General features: G+C 38.8%; 1 protein-coding gene across 2 annotated transcripts in view; it reads right to left on the bottom strand.

Annotated features, from left to right (window-relative positions):
* The window catches only part of LOC126248147 (WD repeat, SAM and U-box domain-containing protein 1-like), a 195236-nt gene that overhangs the window by 152213 nt on the left and 17900 nt on the right, over positions 1-25123 (bottom strand). For both annotated transcript variants that reach the window (XM_049948883.1, XM_049948882.1), the window contains exons 5-6: positions 17352-17557; positions 302-540 (exon numbers count right to left, since the gene is read on the bottom strand). In XM_049948883.1, coding sequence (XP_049804840.1) covers positions 302-540; positions 17352-17557 — 445 coding nt within the window. The remainder of the gene's footprint in view (positions 1-301; positions 541-17351; positions 17558-25123) is intronic.

The following is a 25123-nucleotide window of genomic DNA, read 5'->3' as shown; positions in this document are numbered from 1 at the left end:
TACGACAGCATAAGACAAATATGGAAATAAAAATGGACAGAAAGAAAAATTTTAACTCTCACTGTAATGCAACTGCTGTGCACAGTTTGGCAACAACACTACAGCTCAGATTTCATGTGGAGATGGTATTATACAGAAGATTAAAATTAACATAAAAGCTCAAAAGAAAACGAAAATTCTACCAGATACCTTCACAAGTTACAGATTAAGACTAAATTCAAAGAGTGCTGATTATTATATTTATTAAAGTTCTAATTTTATAATGTGAGTTTTAATTATGGCAAGGAAATCCATCACTTACATCCCAGATACAACATATCTTGTCAATTCCTGCAGATGCAATATATGAGCCACTGGGTGAAAACCTGACACATGTAACAGCTGAAGAGTGCCCCTCCATTGACAGAACACATTTAAGCTGTAGAGGAGTTTTGGTGTGGTGTTTTTCTTTCTTTCCCACAAGTAGCTCCCAAAGTTTCACCAGATGGTCATTACCGCAAGTGGCAAAGTTATAACGATGAAACAGCTCTTCATTGCTCTCTAAAAAGAAAGATAATAGTATGTACACCATTACCGATTACACACACAATATTCTGTATACTGGCAAATGTACGTTTGTTGTTGCCCTGTTGTGGTTTCTCATGGATGAACAAACACCAGCTACAAAGCAAACTACACAACCTGCCAGAGGAAGAAATTTGATGGGTTGATCAGTATCGAGTGCCTTATTAATAAGTCACATTCTCATCGAAATAGAAACAATTATCACTTGTGCATCCACTAGGAAAAGATCTCGCTAATTCAAGTACTAGTGTAAAAATAAACCTTGTCATTTTTTGCAAAACATTTGAAAAGGCTAAACGAGTTCTTGATGGGAACTAGTGTAAACACAAGTACACAATCATTCAGAAAAGTTCTAACACTTATAGCAGGGAATAAATCACACATCCCTTGGTCAAAAAATATGCTTTGGTATTTGCCTACATTGTCTGAATGATACTGCACAAAACCAAAATCTGGATAGCATTTGTAGTTGGTCATTCACAATTCAAGTGGACCCCTTCTTGTGCCCATAGGGAGATGTATGATCCAGAGAGTGTCTCATGAATGACACTGGTACCACCATTGATGTAGTAGAGGGAGTCGATATGTTAGTAGTGTTTATAAGGCAGAGTACAGCCCATACAGCCTTCTGTAAGTCTCTATCTGCATTGTGTTCAAACTGATTACAACCTGTTACACTGACTGTCACTTGCTATTTGGACTCGGTGGACTTTAGTTTTGTAACTTTATGTGTACTTACTAGGATGTAACTTGGCTCTGTCATTCTCTATACTTTTTATTTGCACTATTTTGTGTTCTATTTGGAAACTAAATAATTTGTATTCCCACCATTTGTCTTGTCTTTAATGTGTTACTGAACAGTGTCCAGATTGGCCACAAAGACAGCATCATTTTTTGTTGGAGAATGTATTCTTTCTGATTATAATGTAGGATTTCATGCCCACTCTTGACTCTGTTTAAAGTTCTTGAGTAATCATACCATGTCACCATTCTAGAATCTTCTAATTTGACATTTCAGCCTCCTTGTTGAAGCCTTCTTCTAGGAACTGGCTCCACACTGTGGCACACTGTCAAAGTTTCGCCAAGTTACACACTGTATTTTGTATGTTTATAACCATAAATGTTTAGGAAAGGTCACTGAATGGCTTTGCCATGTTTGGTGGAAGGATTAACTGATGTATTATTACTGGAGGGTGGGATGTGGGTGGTACCTTGTTTGAATTTATGTTAGCAAATGCCAGAAACACCAGCATAGTACTAAGGGCAAGAAGCCATGTTGCCAGAAGCCTAAGACCGTCATCACCATTAAAGCTGTTTGGGTGCTTTGCAATCTTGACTTCTTTTCTGACTTTTTGTTTTCACTCACATGGTGCTTATGCTGAAATGTGAACATTATCAAGGTCTATATTCTGATCACGGTTTTCACTATGTTTAACTGTGGCTGACTTGCTGGGTTGCTTGAGGTACACATGTCATTCTTCACCTTCCAAGTTTTGTTTAACTGCACAACATTTCTCCCCTACATACATTTGATTACACTTGCAGCTAATATCATAAACTCCAAGTATTGGTAGTGGTTTCAGTAGGTCTTAAAAACATTTCTTCTTTTATAATTACTGGAAAAATTGTATTCAGACCTTTACATCGGAGGATGAAAAACCAATTGTCACAGTAATCTCTTCTCTTTCCCCTTCATGCCTACTACTTTCTTCCACTTCAGAGCTCTGTTCATTGGATTTATGTCACAACCATTTGTTGCCAATGTATTCTTTAGGTAACATAATTCTTACAAAATTGTTAAGGCTTTCGTGGCCACTTGTTGACAAACTGCCTATTGGCTTCTGTCTCGGGTTCTTCGGCCGACGTTCACCACTGGCAATGGAGGGTGAAGCTTTGACAATGCCAGCCACTCGTGCTGGCGAAACGTCAGAAAAATCATTAGATGAACGTCGGCCGAAGAACCCGAGACAGAAGCCAATAGGCAGTTTGTCAACATAATTCTTGTTTCAAGGTGGTGGCATCAGTGATTTTATATGCCCTTAATACTACCAGGTTGAGAAGTATCTTTTTAGGTGAGATACTGCTAAATCGCCTCCATAGCTCAGTGATCAGTACATCAGACTGCTACGTGGAGCACGCAGGTACGATTCCTGGGTACAGTCAGGGATTCTTCATCAGTGAGAAGGCTGGAAGGGGGTGCACTCAGCCTCACGATGACAACTGAGGAGCTACTCGAATGAAAAGTAGTGGCTCTGAGGTCTGGGAAGCCAACAGCGGATGGGAGGGCGGTGCGTTGACTACAGGCCCCTCCGTAATGGATCTGAACAGTGCCAATGCCAGAGGATGACATGGTGGCCGGTCGGTACTCAATGACCCGATATGACCAGTACGTAAAGCTTCAAGTTTAGCTACAGACAATGCTAAAAAAATATTAAGGTCTCACTTATGTATTATTCTGTATATCAACTAGAGTAAATGTTCACTTACGTACACAGGTAATGCCATAAAAAAAATCTATTGGGTGTACTGACAATTTTGTAGAAAGAATTTCAGAGAATAACAATTAACTACAATACCTTCATGGCACATATAAGAAACAGTTATGTTTCTAAAAGCAAATTGTTCAGTTCTTTTCACAGAGACATTCAAGAGCATACCACTAGCTCATATTGTGATAATCACATTAACAGTAACTGACTTAAATTCAGTGACAAAGATGCAGTTAAAACAATGTTCAAAAAATAGATTTTCACAAATCTCTTTTTAGTCTTGGGGTTAATATTTTTGGGTCTCAGTAGGTGATTCATTTTATAAAAAGCTTTATTGCTTCACACAATCCTTTCTAATATGTCCCTCTAGCAACTTCCCTCTTTATCTGTTCTTCTTCTGAGATAGCAAAATTTGTTCATCTCTTTAATGGACCCTTGCCCCAGTTAAACATTCAGTCATTCAGCATGTCCACCTGCTGTGCACACCAATACAATAGTTCCCTTTTTGTTTATATGCATGTAATTGCTATGAGCTGGCACACATTTGATTCCACTAAGCACCCAACTCAGTTCCTGTTCACTTTTGGTGACTGGCAGTCCAAAGACTTCTTTGCTGCTTACTGTAGTCAGGCCTTCGTCTCCCCTGCCATTTCTACTACACTTCTATCTATTACTGAACTGACAAATTCTTGATGCCTCACAATGTGTCCTATCACACCAACCATTACTTTTAGTCAGTTTGGCTCAAATGGCTCTGAGCACTATGAGATTTAGCTACTGAGGTCATCAGTCCCCTAGAACTTAGAACTACTGAAACCTAACGAACCTAAGGACATCACACACATCCGTGCTGGAGGCAGGATTCAAACCTGCGACTGTATCGGTCGCGCGGTTCCAGACTGTAGCGCCTAGAACTGCTCAGCCACTCCGGCTGGCTTAGTCAGTTTGTACAATAAATTTCTTTCCTCCCTGGTTTGATTCACTAATCTTCATTAGTTATCCAATATATTCATTTATTCTTCAGCATTCTCCTGTAGCAGCACATTTCAACACCTTCTCTTCTCGTCTGTAATGTTGAGCATCTGAGTTTTGTTTCTGTACAAGGCTAGATTCCAAACACATTTCTTCACAAAAAGTTTCCCAACACTTTAATTTGCACTGTACGTTACAATATTTTTCTATTTCAGAAACACTTTCTTTGCTGTTGTCTGTCTACACTTTTATATTCCCTCTAGTTCAGACATCAGTTATTTTGTTGCAAAAGTAGCAATATTTGACCACTACTTTTAGTATCTCAGTTCCTAATCTAATTCCCTCAGTATCACAGGATTTGATCTGACTACATTCCACTATCCTTATTTTAATTTTGATGATATTAATCTTATAATCACTTTCCAATACACTATCCAGTCCATTCAACTGCTCTTCCAATACATCAGTTTTCAACCTTGTCAATGGCAAATCTCAAAGTTTTAATTCTCTTCTCTCTTCTCAACTACTACTTCACCTTCATGTTTTTCAAATCATATAAATGAATTATTAATAGACATTAAGTCAGTGGCTGTCCATTATTGTAACTTCTAGGTTACAGGTACATTTTATTAACTATACAAATGCAATCTGGTTTTTGTATAAGTTGCACGTAACCTTTGAAGTCCTTTATATACCACTGCCATCTTCATAATTTCAATGAATTTACTCATCAAATGCTTTCTCTAAACCACAAATGCAAGCTATACACGTAGGTTTAGCCTTCTCAGTCTACCTTATAAGATATGTCATAAGGTCAGTATTGCCTCAGGAATTCCTACATTTCCCTTGAACCCAAACTGAATACCTGTAGTGAAATAGAGCCATTCTGCCTTACACATTTGCTGATTTAGCCTTCTTGTATCATTCTATCAATGCTAATAACTCCTGTCTGCTTTGTGTAAAGAGAAGTTATTACCCTTCTATCTCTGTAGTTGATACCACACTGCTTTGGAGAGAAAAACATTTTATTCCAATGTATCCTTGTTTTTCCTAAATCTGCCCTCTATCATTACTCACAGTGCTAAAGTGCCTTCTTGAATGCCCTTTATTTCCCTAAGGCTAAAATGGTCCTTTCTTAATACACCTTAATTTTCCAGCCTATTCTTTGATATGTATATTTGTTAGTATTTTTTATGCATGTGACAGCACACTGATGTGCAGTAATATCTATCTGCTCTTGCTTTCTTCAGAAGTGCAACAATTATATTCTTTTCAAAATCTGATAGAACATCTCTAGTTATCCAAATTTCATTTGTGAGCTATAAAAGTTGTTGCTCCACCCCTTGGCCTGATTCCAGGTAGTGTGCCACTGGTATTTCAATAATAGCTGGGCAATTGTTTCTTCCGAGTTGATGGAAAGCTACTGAAGTTCAGAAAAGAGTATTGTATCTGCCACCTCATCTTCTAGCACTATGTCCTTATTTTCAATTGGTCTAATTTCTCCTGGTTTACTTCATGATTTCTCAAAGTAGTTTTTCCAACTTTGCATCTTATTTCTACTTCAATTGCCACACCACATTTTAATCTCTAACGACTGTGCTCCTTAGCTCCTTATTCTGTGGTCTCTAAATTGACTGTTTGTTAATACCACACCATATGTGTGCAGAATTTCGTTTCAATTTTGTATCTATTTCATGATATCTTTTATCCATCAATTTTCTTTACCTTTTCTACATTTCTTGATAATTTCATCACCGAGTGACCTGCACAGTGTGTTAAAAAAAAAAAAAAAAAAAAAGGAATATCCATTATTTCAGGGGATGATTGTACGCACCAAAACAAGAAAAATATCTTATAACCATGGATCCTATAAAGCATACATTCTGATGTATGAGCACTTGTTCAGAGGATGTGCTCAACTTGATGACCATTCATCTCAACACAAGCCTCTACCCTTCTATGTAAGGGCTCATGCACTCTTTGAAATTGCTCTGGTTGGTTCTGAATGTGCCAAGATGCATGGAAGCAACAACTGTGTACGGTCTGCACATCATTTACTGCAGTGGCATAGACCAATTGCTTCACGTGTCCCCATTACCACAAGTCTAGAGGATTTAGGTCTGGGGAATGAGCAGGCCAAGGTATGGGACCTCCCTGGGCAATCCACCAGTTTTCAAATGTCTTTGTCACTTGCTGATGCACAATGCAGAGGAAATGTGCTGGTGCACCATCATTCATGAACCACATCTGTAGCCTGTCCTGACATGGCACATGTTCCAGTAAGAAAGGCAGCACATTCTTCAGAAAGCAGTGATAATGAGCGCTAGTTAATCTTTGTGGTAGCACGTATGGCCCTAGTAATCTATCACCAAGAACATCTCCACTGCACCTTGAACATGCTCCTACATTTCAGGTGTGCAAACCTCATGAGGCCTTCAACCGTCTACTTTGTTGGGTGCTACGGAACCTGTTTCCCCAAGATGCTGTAACAATCGGCTGAAGAGCTTAACAGATAGTACTCAGTGCTGGAAATCGTTCAGTGCACAGGTTATGGGCTCTCAGATTAACTCCATCTGCTAAACAATAGCAGTAAATTATGTCTGCCATTTTCCTTGTGGAATGAAAGGCCCCCATTGCTAGGTTTTGTCACAGTATCTGCAAGAGAGGAAACATGTTGTACTGCACCACAAACATGCAAATGGGCAAAACATCACAGTTTGCACCTCAAGTTAAGAGAAATGTATGCGAATGTAAACAGATGTAACAAGACTACAGGGCAATGACACAACATAAAAGGGACAACTCACTGCAGAGAACAGAGAAAACTAACGTTTACATCAATACTGGACGGCATTATGCCAGCACGCTGTTGACCTTGGTATGAAATGGTGCGCCAATGCAACAATGGTGCTCATATCTGCCACCTCATGTTTGTGGGGCCTTCCTACCTTGCAGCATTCCATGCCAGGGGTTGTAACTGACTTTAATTATCAGGTAGTCATTCGTATTAGGACAAATAATGCATTGCCACGGATGACATCACAAGAGCACCTCCTATGAACAATGTGTTCATACACTATGTGATTAAAAGTATCCAGACACTTGGCTGAAAAGTTCGTGGTGCTCTCCATCGGTAATGGTGGAATTCAATATGGTGTTGGCCCACCCTTAGCCTTGATGACAGCTTCCACTCTCGCAGGCATACGTTCAATCAGGTGCTAGAAGGTTTCTTGGGGAATGACAGCCAATTCTTCATTGAGTGCTGCACTGAGGAGGGGTATCGATGTTGGTCAGTGAGGCCTGGCATGAAGTCAGCATTCCAAAACATCCCAAAGGTGTTCTATAGGATTCAGGTCAGACACCTGTGCAGGCCTGTCCATTACAGGGATGTTATTGTCATGTAACCACTCCGCCACAGGTCGTGCATTATGAACAGGTACTCGATCTTGTTGAAAGATCCAATCACCATCCCCAAATTGACAGTGGGAAGTGAGAAGGTGCTTAACACATCAATGGAGGACTGTGCTGTGATAGTGCCATGCAAAACTACAAGGGGTGCATGCCCCCTCCATGAAAAACATGACCACACCACAACACCACCTCCGAATTTTACTGTTGGCACTACACACGCTAGCAGATGACGTTCACCGGGCATTCACCACACTCACACCCTGCCAGCAGATCGCCGCATTGCATACCATGATTTGTCACTCCACACAACATTTTTCCACTGTTCAATGATCCAATGTTTATGCTCCTTTACACCATGCAACTCGCCATTTGGCATTTACCGACATGATGTGTTGCTTATGAGCAGCTGCTCGGCCATGAAATCCAAGTTTTCTCACCTCCCACCTAACTGTCACAGTATTTGCAATGAATCCTGATGCAGTTTGGAATTCCTGTGTGATAGTCTGGATAGATGTCTGCCTACTACACATTACGACCCTCTTCAACTGTCAGCAGTCTCAGTCAGTCAACAGACGAGGTTGGCCTGTACGCTTTTGTGCTGTGTGTGTCCCTTCACGTTTCCACTTCACTATTACAATGGAAACAGTGGACCTAGGGATGTTTAGGAATGTGGAAATCTCACGTACAGTCGTATGACACAAGTGACACCTAATCACCTGACCACGTTCGAAGTCTGAGTTCCGCATTGCGCCCCATTCTGCTCTCTCACGATGTCTAATGACAACTGATGTCACTGATACGGAGTATCTGGCAGTAGGTGACAGCGAATGCACCTAATATGAAAAACATATGTTTTTGGGGGTGTCCGGATACTTTTGATCACATACTGTATGTCATAACATATGCTTTGTAGGACCTTTGGTCATTAGACATTTTTGTTTTGCTTTGATGCATACTATCATCCCCTGTAATACTGGATAGTTTTAACACCCTGTATAGCTGTTATTCACTTTCAACTATTTTACTTTTTTTTGTTTCTTTATTAATTCTAGTATCTCATCTGCTATTGATCCAATTTCAGTACTTTTCCAGCTGCATTTACACACCTCTTTGAAGACTATTTCACTTGTTCTCCTATCCAGTTCTCATCCCCCTTGACATACTTTAGCAGTTCACCAATATTATCATATCTATCTTTAACTTCACTGGTATGTGTAATTACAGTGCCTACTGCACACCCATTTTGGCTGATCATCAAAGTATATTTTCTGTTTGACACAAATAATCCTTTACTATATGGCCATTTTTCTTATTCATTATTGCACCTATTCCTGCTCTATCATTATTTCACCCAGTATAGCACAGTGAACGCATTATCATAGCCAAGATAGACATGAAGCCAACAACCAGCAGAGTAGCACAAGTTTATATGCCAACTAGCTCCACTGGTAATGAAGAGATTGAAAAAATGTATAATGAGATAAAATAAATTATTAAGATTATTTAAGGGAGATGAAAATTGTGATGGGGGTCTCGAATTTGATAGTAGGTAAAGGAAGAGAAGGAAAAATATCAGGTGAATATGGATTTAAGAAAAGGAATGAAAGAGGACACTGTCCGGCAGAATTTTCCACAGAGCATAATTTAATCATCGCGAACACTTAGTTTAAGTATCACGAAAGAATGATGTATATATGGACACAACCTGGAGACACTAGAAGGTTTACTTATATAATTGTAAGACAAGTGCTTTCAGAACCATGTTTCAAACTATAAGACACTTCCTGGGGCAGATGTGGACTCTGACCACAATATATTGGTTATGAATTGTAGATTAAAACTGAAAAAATTGCAAAAGGTGGGAGATGGGTGCTGGATAAGTTGAAAGAACCAGAGGTTGTTGAGTGTTTCAGAGGGAACAACAATTGACTTAAACAGGAGAACAGATACAGTAGATGACAAATGGGTAGTAGCTTTGAGAGATGAAATGGTGAAGGCAGCAAAGAATGAAGGCTTAGTAGAAACCCTTGGATACCATAGAAGACACTGAATTTAATTGATGAAAGGAGAAAATATAAACATGCAGCAAATGAAGCAGTTGAAAGGGAATACAGATGTCTAAAAAATGAGACTGACAGAAACTGCAAATCGGCTAAGCAGGAATGGCTATAAGATCCATGTAAGGATACAGAAGTACATATAACTATGGGATAAAGATGCCACCTATAGGAAAATTAAAGAAATGTTTGGAGAAAAGAAAAGCAGCTGTATGAATATCAAGAGCTCAGATGGAAAACTACCATAATTATCTGTTTATAAGATTAGGTTTTTTTCCCAAACATGTCATTAGAAAAATACAGGGTAGTCTTATATTCGCAGATTAAACTATTGTTGCTGAGGTCAACAGTTTTACATTGTTTAGTAGAGTATATAAGGACAGTCTTAGATTTATAGGGCTGTCTTACATTTAGAGATGAAGCTTTGGCTATTGGATTCACATGCAGATTTACTTTGAATAATCTGGAACGGCAGGGCTCAGCAAATTACACTCGCATTCCAATAGGCTCGAGATTTCCTGATACACTGAAGCACTTGGTACAGTATCGACGTCGCTCGAACAATCACATGTGACACTGACTCACGCAGCACAAGTGCCAGAGATACACGAGAAACTACTAAATATCTACTACAACAGACGATTGCTATTGCTCTGTTAAATTCAATCATCATGTAAAATTTTGTTGTGTGTGAACAGGTTTGCAATAAATGTTCTCATACATGTATGGATACTGTATACAAATATTAATGCCACTTTTTAACCAAAGGTAACATTCCTGGTTATGAGAGACTGTAATGATTTACTAAGTGGATTGCAAATGAGAAATTCAGTTGCCGCTCAAGTGTTAAAACAACGGGTAAACACATTAACAGCTTTTTATCAGCTTTAGAACAAGATGGTGACATTCAGTTGAAACAGGAAGGAAAATCATTCCCAATGAAGATTATAATGATACAAACAATTTCTTTTTGTTTATTTTATTTCTCCTAGTATTATAAAAATGTAGAAAATCAATAAATGGCATCAGTTTAGAAGATGTATGGTGTGAACTTTTTGGCAAATATTTCATGTCCGTAAAAAAGTTTGTAATTTTGATTAATCAGAATGTGTTAAAAACAATTTTTTCTGAAGCAACCTCTTAAAAAAGGGAGAAGGGGGGTATCTTATACTCAGGATCGTCTTATACTTAGGTAAATATGGTAGTACTAAGTGAAGAAGGGAAAGAAGGGACAACTTGAAGATGGAAGAAGTATATAAAAGGTCTATACAAGAGACATTTACTTAACAGCAATATTATACAAAGAGTAGAGGACACAGATGAAGATGAGATAGTAGATATGACACTGCGGGAAGAATTTGACAAAGCTCTGAAAGACCTAAGTATAAACATGGCCCATGGAATAGACAACATTCCTTCAGAACAACTAATAGCTTTGGAAGAGCCAGCTATAACAAAACTAGAGTGAAATTTTCACTCTACAGTGGAGCGTGCGTTGATATGAAACTTCCTGGCAGATTAAAACTGTGTGCCGGACCGAGACTCGAACTCGGGACCTTTGCCTTTCGCGGGCAAGTGCTCTACAAACCTATTCCACCTGGTATACAATATGAATGAGACAGGCAAAATACCCTCAGAATTCAAGGAGATTGTAATAATTCCAATTAAACTAAAGCGGGTGCAGACAGGTGTGAATATTATTGAACTACTGGTTTGATGACTTATTAAACCGGTTTCAAAATAGTAACAAGAATTATTTACAAAAGAATGGAGAAACTCACAGAAACTGACTTCCGGGAAGATCAGTTTGGATTCCGGAGAAATGCAGGAACACATGAATCAATACTGACCCTACAACTTATCTTACAAGCTTTATGAAAAGACAAACTACATTCATGCTTTTGTAGATTTGGAGAAAGATTTTGTCAGTGTGAACTGTAATGCACTCTTTGAAGTCCTGAAGGCAGCAGGTGTACAATTCACGGAGTAAAAGATTTCAGGCAGTTATAAGAGTCAAGTAGAGTGAAAGGGAAGCAGTGGTTGACAATGAAGTGAGACAAGGTTGTAGCCTATCCCTGATGTTATTCAGTCTACATCAACATCTATACTCTACAAACCACTATGTAGTGGTGCATGGCAGAGGGTACATCCCCCATGGGCCAAACAAACCTGTGACCATTCATGCTGCCCTTTGCTGTGTACATTCAGTATCCGCTGTCAGTACTATTTGGTACTGGTCCCACACACTTGAGCCACCAGTGATTTGTAAGCAATCTCCTTTGCAGACTGACTGCATTTTCCCAGTATTATACCAATAAACCAAAGTCTACCATCTGCTTTACCTACAAAGAGCCTATGTGATCATTCTATTTCATATTCCACAAAGTGTTATGCCCAGATATTTGCAGGAGTTGGCTGATTCCAACAGAGACTCATTGATATTACAGTCAAAGGGTACTACATTTTTCCATTTTTTGTAGTGCACAATTTTACATTTCTGAACATATGATGCAAGTTTCCAATCTTTGCCTCACTTTGAAATCTTATCAAGTTCTGACTGAATATTTATGCAGCTTCTTTCGGAAAGCACTTCACTACAGATAATTGCATTATCTGCAAAACATCTGAAGTTACTATTAATATTTGCCACACGGTTATTAATATATACAACATGAACAGCAAGGATCCCAACACACTTCACTGGGGCACACCCAAAATTACTTCTACCTCTGGCAATGACTCTCCATCAAGGCTATATCTTCCCTACCAAAAAATTCTCAATCAGTCACAAATTTCGCTTGATGGCCCATATGGTTATAATTTTGAAAATAAGCATGTATATAGTACTGAGTAAAACACTTTTCAGAAGTCAAGAAACACTGCATCTACCTGATTGCCTTGTTCCAAAGCTTTCAGAATGTCATGTGAGAAAGGTGCGGGTTGGGATCCGTGTGACCAATGTCTTTGGAATCCATGCTGGTTGGCAAGGGGGAGGTCATTCTGCTCGAGATACCTCAATATGTCTGAGCTCTGAATATGTTCTAACATTCTACAACAAATCAATGTCAAAGATAATGGATGACAATTCTGTTGATCACTTCCACTATTCTTATTGCACACCAGTGTGATCTGTGCTTTCTTCCAACTCCTGGGCATTGTTTTTTATTCGAGGGAGCTACAATAGATTATGGTTGGAAGATGGGGTAACTGTAGAATCTGATAGGGATTCCACTGGGCCTGGAGCTTTGTTCAATTTTAATGATTCCAGCTATTTCTCAACACTACTAACACTTATTTCACTCACCTTTGCTGAGGTACAAGGATTAAACTGGAGCAATTCTCCTTGGTTTCCTTAGTAAAAGAACATTTGAAAACACAGTTAAGCATTTCAACTTTTGCTTTGCTACCCTCAACTTCAGTTCCTGTCTCACTCACGAGTGACTGGGCAATAAGTTACAACCAGGATTTCCATGGGTTTTTTGAAAGATCATTTGACATTTCTCTGCTATAGTAGTCACTGAAGGCTTCCTGCATTGCTCTCTTGATAGCCAAATGCGTTTCACTTAGCAGCTCTTTATCTATAGCCCTATGCTTTGCTTTAGTCCTATTATGTAGTAGTGTATGTTTATTTAGAAGCTTTTTACAGTGATTGTATACCATGGAGGGCCCTCCAATTATAAACTGTTTTACTAGGTACACATCTATTCAGTGAATGGTCAACAAAGCTTTTAAACTGGAGCTGTAGTTCCTCTACATGCTCCTGTCCTGTGCTGAAAATTTCAAGTTCCTAATTGAGATCAACATTATCACTTTTTTCGTCTATTTTACTGACCATATATATCTTCGTACTTGTTTTAGTTGCCATTTGTACTTTGATAATCATTGTTCCCACGACCGTGTCATGGGCACTGATACCAGTTTTTATGTGGACACTCAAAGAGGTCAGGTCTATTTTGTTGCCATTAGGTTTAACTCATTTCTGCCAGGAGTGGGGTTCTGAACTATCTGTTCTAGGTAGATTTCAGAGAAGGCAATTTAGTAATGTTTAATACGATGTCTTTCCATGCCTGCCACTAACAAAACTATAATTTTCCCAATTGACTGTTGGGTGATTGAAGTCATCAGAATGATTGAGGAAGTAACATACAAGTGAACTGAAGTTCTCTCTAAATCTTTCAGTTACATCAGAAGGTGAGTCTGGTGGGTGATAGAAGGATCCAACTACCATTTTATGCTCAACCCTGATACTGAGTCTTGCCCAAACAATCTCACATGCATATTCAATTTCAATCTCGGTGGGTTTGACTTTTTTGTCTACTGTGACAAATACACCACCTCCATTTCCCATTAGCCTATCCTTTTCATAAATACTTAAATTTTCCCCAAAAATTTCACTACTATCAATTTCAAGTTTCAACTAGGTTTCTGTACCTAGTATTGTGTGTGCATCACTGTGTTTCAGGAGCACTTCACATGCTGGCACTTAGATGCAAATTCTTTGGCAGTTAACTACTCGGATTTTAATACTCTTGCCTTTAATACTCTCGCCTGTAGGGGGCATTGTTTTGCACCTTACACTTACACTTCTGGGTCTTCTACAGTTGTCATTATCTGGACTGGATGAAAAGTTGCCTAATCCAAAAAACCCTTGTGTGCACCCCACATATGATCAGCTGCCTAGGTAGCAGCCTTTGATTTGTAGTGCACAACTAACCCTATGGGGTCACAGCCTTGCTTGCCACAGAACCCTTGAAGTCTCTGGTTCAGTCCTTCCTCTGACTCAGCACCAGGGGACCATGATGAGTTCTGGGAATAATGCTGCAAATTGTGAGCTTCATTGAAAGTCCATGTGCAAGGCTGGTCTTCTCAACCTTCTCTGCCAGTTGCTGGAATGATCCAAATATGACCTCGGAGGGTTACTTGTTCCAACATGTGCCAAAATCTGCAGTTGGTTGCATCCAGGTCGCACTATGGCTGCCAGATTAGCCTCTTCAACATGTTGAATGAGGCCCCAAGGCATCCACACTGAGTGTACCTGGTGATCCTTCCTGTCCCTTGCTGCCATTTTTGTAATATGTACCATTATTTGCCATAAGTCTGAACTGCCAATGATTAATAGACCCAAACCTTTTGTGTTTGCCTCCCCATGACATGGGACAAAGCAAGTTCCTCCAGAACAGGTGAAGTGAGTCCTACTAGCTCAGTTTCCATTCCAGTGAGACACGGTACTTCAAACTTGTTGGTTAGGTGACTCAGTGTAACACCCTGAGTCCCCCCGGGCATGTCTACCCAGTACCGGATGCCTAGATCTACTATTGAGATGCCTGTCAGTCAGTTGGACATAGAATGACAGATTCCATACTTCCTGCAGAGCAGACAGGATCCACAAGGAGGGGACAGTACTAGAGGACTGGTACCACAGGTACATGACCTTCGGAAGCTCTTCCAGCACACCAACTTGCAGCAGCTGCCAATCTGTACATTGAGCAAGCAGCTAAAAAAAATTTGGAGAAGGAATTGAAGTTCAGGGATAAGAAATAAAATCGTTGAGATTTGTCAATGACTTGTAATTCTCTCAGACAGGGAAGGACTTGGAAGAGCATTGAATGGAATGGAAAGTCTCTTGAAAGGAGGATATAAGATGAACATCAACAAAAGCAAAACAAGGGTAATGGAATGCAGTAGAATTAAATCGGGTGATGGTAAGGAAATTAGATTAGGAAATGAGACACTAAAAGTAGTAGAAGAGTTTTGCTATTTGGGCACTAAACTAACTGATAATGACTGAAGCAGAGAGGATGGAAACAGATAACAGCAATGGCAACAAAAATATTTCTGAAGAAGAAATTTAACAACAGTGAGTATAGCTTTAAATGTTAGGAAGTATTTTCTGAAGGTATTCGTCTGTAGTGTAGCCTCGTATGGAAGTGAAACAGGGACAGTAAACAGTTCAAATGAGAAGACAATAAAAGCTATTGAGATGTAGTGCTACAGAATAATGTCTAAGATTAAATGGGTATATCATATAACCAATGAGAAGGTACTGAACAGAATTGGGGGAAAAAGGAATTTGTGACCCAATTTGATTAAAATAAGGGATTGGTTGATAGTACACATTCTGAGACATCAAGGTATCACCAATGCGTGGAGGATAAAAAATTGTAAAGGGATACCAAAATATACAGTAAGCAAGGTTCGTAGTAGTGTGAAGAGCTGTACCAACGCAGCCCTCAGACTGAAGAAGATCATCATCATCACCATCACCACCACCACCACCACCACCACCACCAACAACAACAACAACAACAACAACAACACAAACAAACGAACCCATAGGCCCTGCTCTAAAAATCCCTCCTCTTATCATCACATCTTGCTCCTGGATAGACTTCATGTTGATATAAAGAAAAAAGTTGACACTTATTATACAGGGTGATTATAATTAAACTTTAGCAACTTGAGGTGGTGACCATGCTCGTAGGACAATGAAACTTGGTGGAAACATTTGTAAGGACATGAGAAAGAGAAATAACAAATAAAACACTAAAAGAAACACATTTTCACATGAGAGGGTAATATTTGTTACTTATGTAGGACATTTACATTCCAGGTTGTAAATGCTGCTAAATGTGATGACCATCTGCATCCATGACAGCCTGGAACCACACCAGATATTGCTATACTACTGCCTGAAACATTTCAGGTGGGATGTTTGACCATGGAATGTTTAGCTGTAATGACACAGCTTGTGCAATGCTTGAAGATCACACACTGCATCAATCATTCTCAAACATGGCAACAGTAACTTCTTCAAAGATTAGTGGCACAATTGGCCTTCTGCCTCTCCCATGAACAATTCCCAAATTGTCAGTCAACTTGAACTTCTGAATCACGTTCTTCAACCCTGGAATGCAAAGACAACTTCTCCATATTCCTTTAATGCATCAATACCTATGAAGAGCAGCGGCATTATCACTTTTGTTTTGATAAAACAGCATAAGAGTAAGGCCCTGCTCACCTTTTCCAGACCCATGTTGACTGTCTGTAACTGTATGGGACGCCAATGCTTGTGTTTCAGTCCTATGTCGTCGTACCAGTCCTGGAGCCTAACAGCACATCATGACACAAACACCACTAAAACCTCAAATCCTGCAGTACACAGTATGAACATCATTCCTATAAAGTTGGGTAACCATACGGTAAATAGTTTTCTGTCTACACTGGCTCAAGTAGTGAAAGTTAAATTACAACCACCCTGTACATCAGAGTGATTTGTTAAATATAGCCATTATTTTATCTGGTGAGCACAAATGCATCCTGGCATTATTTATTGTCACAGTATCAGAGAGTGAATAAGCAATAGATTATAGTTTATGTCATTTAGCAGTACATTTGTGAGATATTCATTTTATACATAAAAGATGAAAGTATTAAAACAGGTAGGGGAAACCTACAAAGAATTTAATCTCAGTAGACAGTCATTGAGTAAGTTTTAGTTTCACAGAGGGAATCATTCTTTTAATCTTAATGTGCCTAACAAAGACAGAATTAAGATTCAGCAATAAAAATTCCTTTTAAAACAGCAAATTCATATTAATACATGATCATTAGCACCTGATTAATACAAATTATGCAGTACTACTGTGTGATTTGTTCTGTGTTGTATACAAAAAATTCAAATAATAATTAAGTGGAGTCTAATATGTTTATGTTAGTCAATGATGCTATAGTTAAAAATATTCAGTGGTTGAGTAATTGTAATATGTATGGTCATTCATATGCTACTCTAGATGATTAACATAATTTATACTGCAACATCATACAGGGGCGCAGGTGATTGAAAATGCTTTTAACAAACCTGTGAGGCCTTGAACTGGTGAAAAATCACATCCTGTAACACCAAGATCATGAACATCATCAACTGATATCAGGGAGTTAATTGTTTCTTCTTCATTAGTAACTTCCCACAACTTCATGACTCCTTGGGAACAGGCTGTTATGTAATAGCAGGAATCTGGAGCAAATGCAACAGCCTGAATGGTTCCTTCATGTGGCTGGAATGTCCTATGAGAGCAATACATACTTTTTGTTACACAAATTGTAAAAATTAATAGCACAAGGAACAACTATGTGACCTTCATAATTCTGAACATACTGATTATTCACAGTTAATTATGTCACCTAACAGTAATGGCCTTCATCATCTTAGAGCACTAAACACATTGTTTGGGCAGTGTGTCTCAGAGACAGAGTGTCTTCTACCAACTCTGCTTTCATAATGAAAATGGGTATCGTTTTCTGTTTCTATATGAACTGAAGATACATCGATGCTACAAGCACCATGCCCCATAGATAAGAACTTAATTTGATTCTTAGGGGTATCCATTGGAACACAGCAATCACCCATCTTCACTTTTGTGGTAATGAAAGGACCCATATTTTTCTCTCTCAAGTTTAGTGGTATGTTCAAAGACGTAAAATTCATGAATGTAGTTTTATGTTTGCTGAAAGTAAGATAATATATGCAACCCACACTTCTGAAATAACAGTCAACAATCTATTTGATTGTTTACACCTGGACATGGAAATATTTCTTAAAACTAACTACTTTACATCATCTCTTTCATAAAGAAAGCTTTGTGGATCAAATAGCATGTTTCAGTTTGCGAGCAGTCTGAGAGCTGGTTAATATGAGTACTTTCAGTATCACATCTACATAAAATCTTGGTTGCTCACTCACTCCATAAAAAGCCCTGTATTCTACTTTATACTTCATCTCCTACATACATTACTCCCAACTATACCACACAATCATTGTAACCTTACTTTCTTAAAGGGAAAAAAGGTGTACCATTGCGCTTACAAATGACTGAGGTAACAACGCAGCAAAACTAGGTTTTTGGTTGAAATAAACTCACGCTGCAGTGTTCTTCTTCGGCACACTAGTGTATAAGTGTGTACAGAATCAGCTAAGTGAAAAATCTGTGCAATATACACTTTTAGTTATATATACAAAAACTGATTCAGGAATTTTCCTTTGTGTGAAACCGTGTGTACAAGATCATGTGAAGAGTTAAAGTTCTAGATTTGCATACCTTACTGTTCACGTCGTTTCTGCATAATCTTTCCGACTGTATCAATACCCATTTGTACTGTGATATAATGTGAAATTTTGAACATTTGTGAGTACTGTGACAAACTCTTACTTTTATCATCAATTGTAGGCTTAAACTTAACAGTGCCCTTTCAAAATTTTTGAGAATAGCAGGCCTCTCCTTGTCTAAAACAATCATTCTCTAATTTCATTGTACAATTACATGAGAGATAGGTTATTCTGAGAATTTTTGGACGCTTTCAAAACTATATTTTTGTAAGTTTCCGGTACAAGTGTTTTGGATATATAATATATTTCATAGCAAATCAGTGTGTGTGATTTACAGTTCAGCCAAAGAATACATCACCTCTGAATTGGCTGTATATCAACATAGATAAATGCGCATTTTCGAAAATTTTTGGAAGCTGCCACTGTCTTCTGCATAATCTATGAGCAATCTGTAACGTTTCAGCATTTTTACTGCAGCGGATTTTCTAACTAATATATGGTATTACATCTAGTTTCCCCTTAAAGAGGAGTAGTCCTATATATTATCTGCATGTATCATAAATTAATTCTGTTTTCAAGTTTGCTAACAACTATTATTAACACCAAAATGTTTTAGGAAACTAGTAATTTTTACATTTTTACACCAGGTTTTTGTGTTGCCTTAATAGAAATCTTGTTTTAAGTATTTGCTTCAATTATTATAGGGAATCAGCAACATTTCAGCTCAACAAATTAAAAGATGATCAGTGGGCTTAATTTAAAGTTATTTTCCACTACCTTATAATACATTGCACCAGCCAGAATGTAGACCCACTGTGAATGCTGTTCTCAAACATGGGATGAGTTGACTGATGTTCATAAGCAGCTGGAAATCGCCCTGACTACTGTCAAACGATTGGCAGCTGCTGAAAATCAGTGTGTTGGAAGAGCTTCCGAGGGTCATGTACCCGTGATATCTATACCAGATGTACCTCAAGCACTATCCTCTTCTGTGGATCTTGTATTCTCTGTAGAAAGTACAGGATCTTTCATTACCGCACTTTTTTTCCGGTTTTTGTAATCCAAAAAACCGCCTGCGGCTTAAAATCGAGTGCAAAGTAAGCGGAAGTTCTGAAAAATGTTGGTAGGTGCCGTCACAACTAACTTCTGCCGTCAAATATATGTAGCGCTACACAAGCATGCGTTGCAGGCACAAAGATAAATACTGGTGCCAAAACCTCTGAGTCAGTAAATAAATTACAAAAAAAAAAAAAAAAAAAAAGTGGAAGACGAGATTTTTTTCTCCGCCTTGAGTTTCGACCACTGCATTTTCATACATTATCCAACGAAGTAAATACAAATTCCGTATTGTTCATCTTCGAATGTAGCAGCATTTCAATGTACTACGAAAATCCGACTGGCAAGATTGTTTGGGATGTTTGTCAATGCGGCCAACTCTACGTTCTGAATTTTTTCCTAACTGTGAGAAGACATGGTTGCTAATAGGAACTTTTATGAATTGTGAATCACATGCAGTATTCTCTTCACCATAAGAATAATTCGAATATAAACATTTTGCCATGTATTCTTTCGTGTTTGCTGCTATCTCATTTAAATCCTGTCTGCCTAATAAACTACGAAACTAGAGTGAGACAACAGCGGAAGAATATACATATCATGTCATGTTTATATTCGTATTATTCTTATGCTGAACAGTGATACAGTCAGAAATGAAGCACGGCAACTGACTAGATTTTTAAATCTAAGATGATTCTAATTTCTGTGCAGAATGTAATGTACTAAAGAGGAGTGTGCAAAGATTTTCAAACAGAGAAAAATTTTTGCTAAACTCTCCTTCAGAACATCTTCTATCATATGCAGTCTATTATTTGGTTCTTGTTGATCATTATCAAAGAAAGCAGCAGTGTAAGTAACAACAAATAGCAGTCTTTTGATATTGTTTCGCTTATGAGACAAATCCTCTCTTTTTGTTATTATTGTAAGCCGCGGTAGAGCGCACAAAAGCAAGCCATGCCGCGAGCGGCGACAGGCCGTAAACACTAATTATCAGAATGCGACAAACAATGCACGACACAGTACAGTAATGCATTTTCAATTTAGAGTGACGTAAACACCTATAACAAAGAGAACGGCACTTATCAGATCAAAGAAGAATAAGCAATCAATTCAAACCGGAAGAAGCACGTGAAAAAGGAAGGGTGCCCGTATAAATACGGACGGAGCGCCTGACGCATAGCAAAGGCTACCTGGCAAAGCTTAACTGCTAAGCTTACGACTTGAACCAAACTACTGTAGCTGTATCGTCATTCATTCGACCTAAATTGTGTCTCGTATTACAATGGACCAACTTTGTTTCGATTTGGAGGGCGGCCTAAAACTTTTCTCTCCCCTTGAATTTCGAGTCTCAAATTTCAGGTGCGGCTTAGATTCGGGAAATTTTTTTTCCCTTGATTTCGAGTCTCATTTTTCAGGTGCGACTTAGATTCGAGTAAATACGGTACTTGTCCACTTGCCTGTGAGTGGTGAGTCAATGGTAGATTTAGGTGTGGATAGGGACCAGGAAGGACTCAGGGTGTTGCACCATTCCCACTAATCAACAAGTTTGAGTGCTGTCTTTCACTGAAACTGAGCCAGTGGACTCACTTCACCTGTTTTGGGAAAACCTGTTTTCTCTGGTGTCAGGAGGAGGCAAACACAAAATGGTAAGGGGTTTATTAATCATCAGCAGCTCAAACGTATGGCGAATAAAGGTACCCCTTAGGGAAATGGCAGCAAGGGACAGGAAAGGACACCAGCTGCACTCAGTGTGTGTGCCTGGGGTCCTCATTCAATATGTTGAAGAGGCTATCCCAGCAGCCACTGAGGGAACATGGTGCAACTAACTGCAGATTGGGGTGCACATTGGAATGAATGATGCCTGTCATCTGGGCCCCGAGGTCATTCGTGGGTCATTCCTGCGACTAACAGAGAAGGTTGAGAATACCAGCCTTGTGCATGGAATTTCAATGAAGCTATAATTTGCTGCATTGTGCCCAGAACTGATCATGACCCTTTGGTTCTGAGTTGAGTGGAAGGACTGAACAAGAGGCTTTGAAGGTTCTGTGACCCCATAGAGTTGAGAACTGTAGGGTCCCCCTAAATGGGTCAAGTGTGCACTACACATCAGAAGCTGCTATTCAGGTAGCTGACTGAGTGGGGTGGACATATGTTTTTTTTTTAGATTAAGCAACTCTCCATCCAATCCAGATAACAGTAGCTGTAGGAAACCAAGAAGTATCAGTGTAAGATTGAAGGAAATGCTTCCCACAGGTGAGCGTATTAAAATCCTAACAGTAAACTGCCAAAGCATTCACAACAAAGTGCCAGAGTTTGAAGCACTCACGAAAATCAGTGAAGCTCACATAGCACTACGTACAGAAAACTGGTTGAAACCTGAAATTGATAGCAGTGAGGTTTTTAGGGAAAATTTATGTATATCAAGTATAGGCAAATGGGAGATGGAGGTGGTATATTTGTTGCATTAAACAAGAAACTCAAATCCGCCAAGATAGAAAATGAAGATGCATGTGAGATTGTTTGGGCGAGACTCAGTATCAGGGGTGGGCATAAAATGATAATTGGCTCCTTCCACTGCCTACCAAACTCATCTCTTGACGCAACTGAAAACTTTAGAGAAGACCTCAGTTCACTTGTATGTACGGCCCCAATCATACTTTGATCATCAATAGAGACTTTAGTCATGCAACAATTAACTGAGAAAATTACAGTTTTGTTAGTGATGGGCGTGATAAGACATCATGTGAAAGATTACTAAATGCCTTCTCTGATAACTACCTAGAACAGATAGTTATGAACCCCACTCACGATGGAAATATGTTGGATCTAATGACAACAAGCAGACCTGACCTCTTTGAGAATGTCCACATCGAAACTGGTCTCCGTGACAATGACACATCTGTGGCAACAATGATTACCAAAGCACAAAGAACAACTGAAACAAGCAAAAAGATACGCATGTTCAGTAAACTAGATAAAAACTCAGTAGTGTCATATCTCATTAAGGAACTTGAAGCTTTCAGCACAGGGCAGGGGCATGTAGAGGATCAAGTTTAAAAGAATAGTTGATCATGCACTGGACAGATATGTACACAATAGAACAGTTCATAATGGGAGGGAACCTCCATGGTATACAGTCCTGTAGAGAAACTTCTAAAGAAACAGAGATTACTGCATAATAGGTGTAAAACAAAGTGTAGAGCTACAGATAGAGAGATGCTGAATGAAACGTGTTTGGCTGTCAAGAGAGGATTGCGTGATGCCTTCAATGACTATTGCAGCAGAATACTGTCAAGTGATCTTTAACAGAACCCAAAGAAATTCTGGTTGTACATGAAAGCTGTTAATGGCACCAAAGTTATCATCCAGTTCCTAGCGAATGAGACAGGAACTGAAACTGAGGGTAGCAAAGCAAAAGCTGAACTGCTTAACTCCATTTTCAAGTGTTTCTCTACAAAGAAAAATGCACGAGAATTTCCCCAATTTAATCCTCACACCACTGAAAAGATGAATGACATTAGTATTAGTGTCAGTGGTGTTGAGAAATAGCTGAAATCATTAAAACAGAAGAAGTTTCCAGCCCCAATGGAACCCCTGTCAGATTCTATACTGAATTTGCGGCTAAGTTACACCTCTTATAACTATAATCTATCATAAATCCCTTGAACAAGAAATGGTGCCCAGTTCTTGGAAAAAGGCACAGGTCACACCCATCTACAAGAAGGGAAGTAAAAGTGATCAACAAAACTAACGTCCAATATCATTGACGTTGATTTGTTGCATAATGTTAGATCATTTTCTGAGCTCAAATATAATGAGATATCTTGAACAGAGTGACCACCTCAATGTCAACCACCACGGGTTTCGAAAACATTGAGCATGTGAAACCCAACTTGCACTTTTCTCACGACATACTGGATCAAAGCAATCAGGAAGATGCAGTATTTCTTGATTTCCAAAAAGCACTTGACTCAATACCACACCTACATTTATTGTCAAAAGTACCATTATACGTGGTATCAAGTGAAATTTGTGCTTGGACTGAGGACTTTTTGGTAGGAAGGACGCAGCATGTTATCTTGGATGGTGAGTCACTGTAAGGTGTAGAAGTAAGTTTGGGTGTGCCCCAGGGAAGTGTATTCGGATCCTTGCTGTTCATGTTGTTTATTAATGCCTTGCAGATAATGTTAGTAGTAAAATCAGGCTTTTTGCAGATGATGCAGTTATCTATATTGAAGTACTATATGAAAGAAGCTGAATAATTATTCAGTAAGATCTTGATAAGATTTCAATGTGGTGCAGATATTGGCAACATGTTCAGATACGTGAAATCTTTCACTTCACAAACCGAAAAAACATAGCATCCCATGACTATAATATCAATGGAACCAGTCAACCCATACAAATACCTGGGTGTAACACTTTGTAGTGATATGAAATGGAATGATCACATTGGTTTAGTTGTGGGTGAAGCAGGTTGTAGACTTCAATTTATTGGTAGAATACTAGTGAAATGCAATAAGTCTATAACAGAGACTGCTTACAAATCACTTGTGTGACCAGTTCTAGAATATTGCTCATGTGTGTGGGACCCATACCACACAGGAGAAACAGGGATACTGAATACATAAAGAGAAGTGCAGCATGAATGGTCACAGGTTTATTTACTCTGTGGGAGATGGTCACAGAGGTACTGAAGGAACTGAACTGGAAGACTCCTGTAGACGTAAACTATCCCCAGAAAGTCCTTTAACAAAGTTTTTGTATAGCTCACATGGGGATCATGAGGATAAGATAAGAATAATTACTGCATGCACAGAAGTTTTCAAACAATCATTCTTCCCACTTTCCATACATGACTTGAGATGGAAGAAACCCTAATAACTCGTATAATGGGATGTACCATCTGCCATGCATCTCACAGTAGTTTTCAGAGTATAGATGTAGACGTAGATGTACTTGTTCAAAATTTCCTTAATTCATTGGAGGCTACTGCCCTGAAGTTTTTCTGAAATAAGGATGTGACATAGTAAGCTCCACAAGAGTCCATCAGTAGAGCGATACTGAGGTGATCCTGTGTCCTAGCCAGAACTCCCAAATTGGCTCCACCCCCCCCCTCCCCCTCTGCCACCACTCATTGTAATTTTACAATTTTAAGTAGGTTTAATAAAAATGAATCACTATTGAAAAAATTACTTAATTGAACCATATTGTATAAAAAATTGCACACAAGAAATTAAATGTATCGCTGTAGTAAATAAGTCACAAAGAGCACAAATGTTACAAAAAAATTAAAGTAAAACTAAATTGTATTTTATTGTTCATGGAGATACTATGCACTGGTTTTAGTATGATTTGCAATAAAGAACTGGTATACAAATCATACTAGGTGATTTCATCGCACAACTTAGTGGAGAAGTAATGTACCAAAAAACCGTTAGCAATTTCCCAGCACATAAAGTGGCCCAGGT

Source organism: Schistocerca nitens, chromosome 3 (assembly GCF_023898315.1).
Source record: "Schistocerca nitens isolate TAMUIC-IGC-003100 chromosome 3, iqSchNite1.1, whole genome shotgun sequence".
NCBI lineage: Eukaryota > Metazoa > Arthropoda > Insecta > Orthoptera > Acrididae > Schistocerca > Schistocerca nitens.
This window is presented reverse-complemented; position numbering and strand designations above follow the sequence as displayed.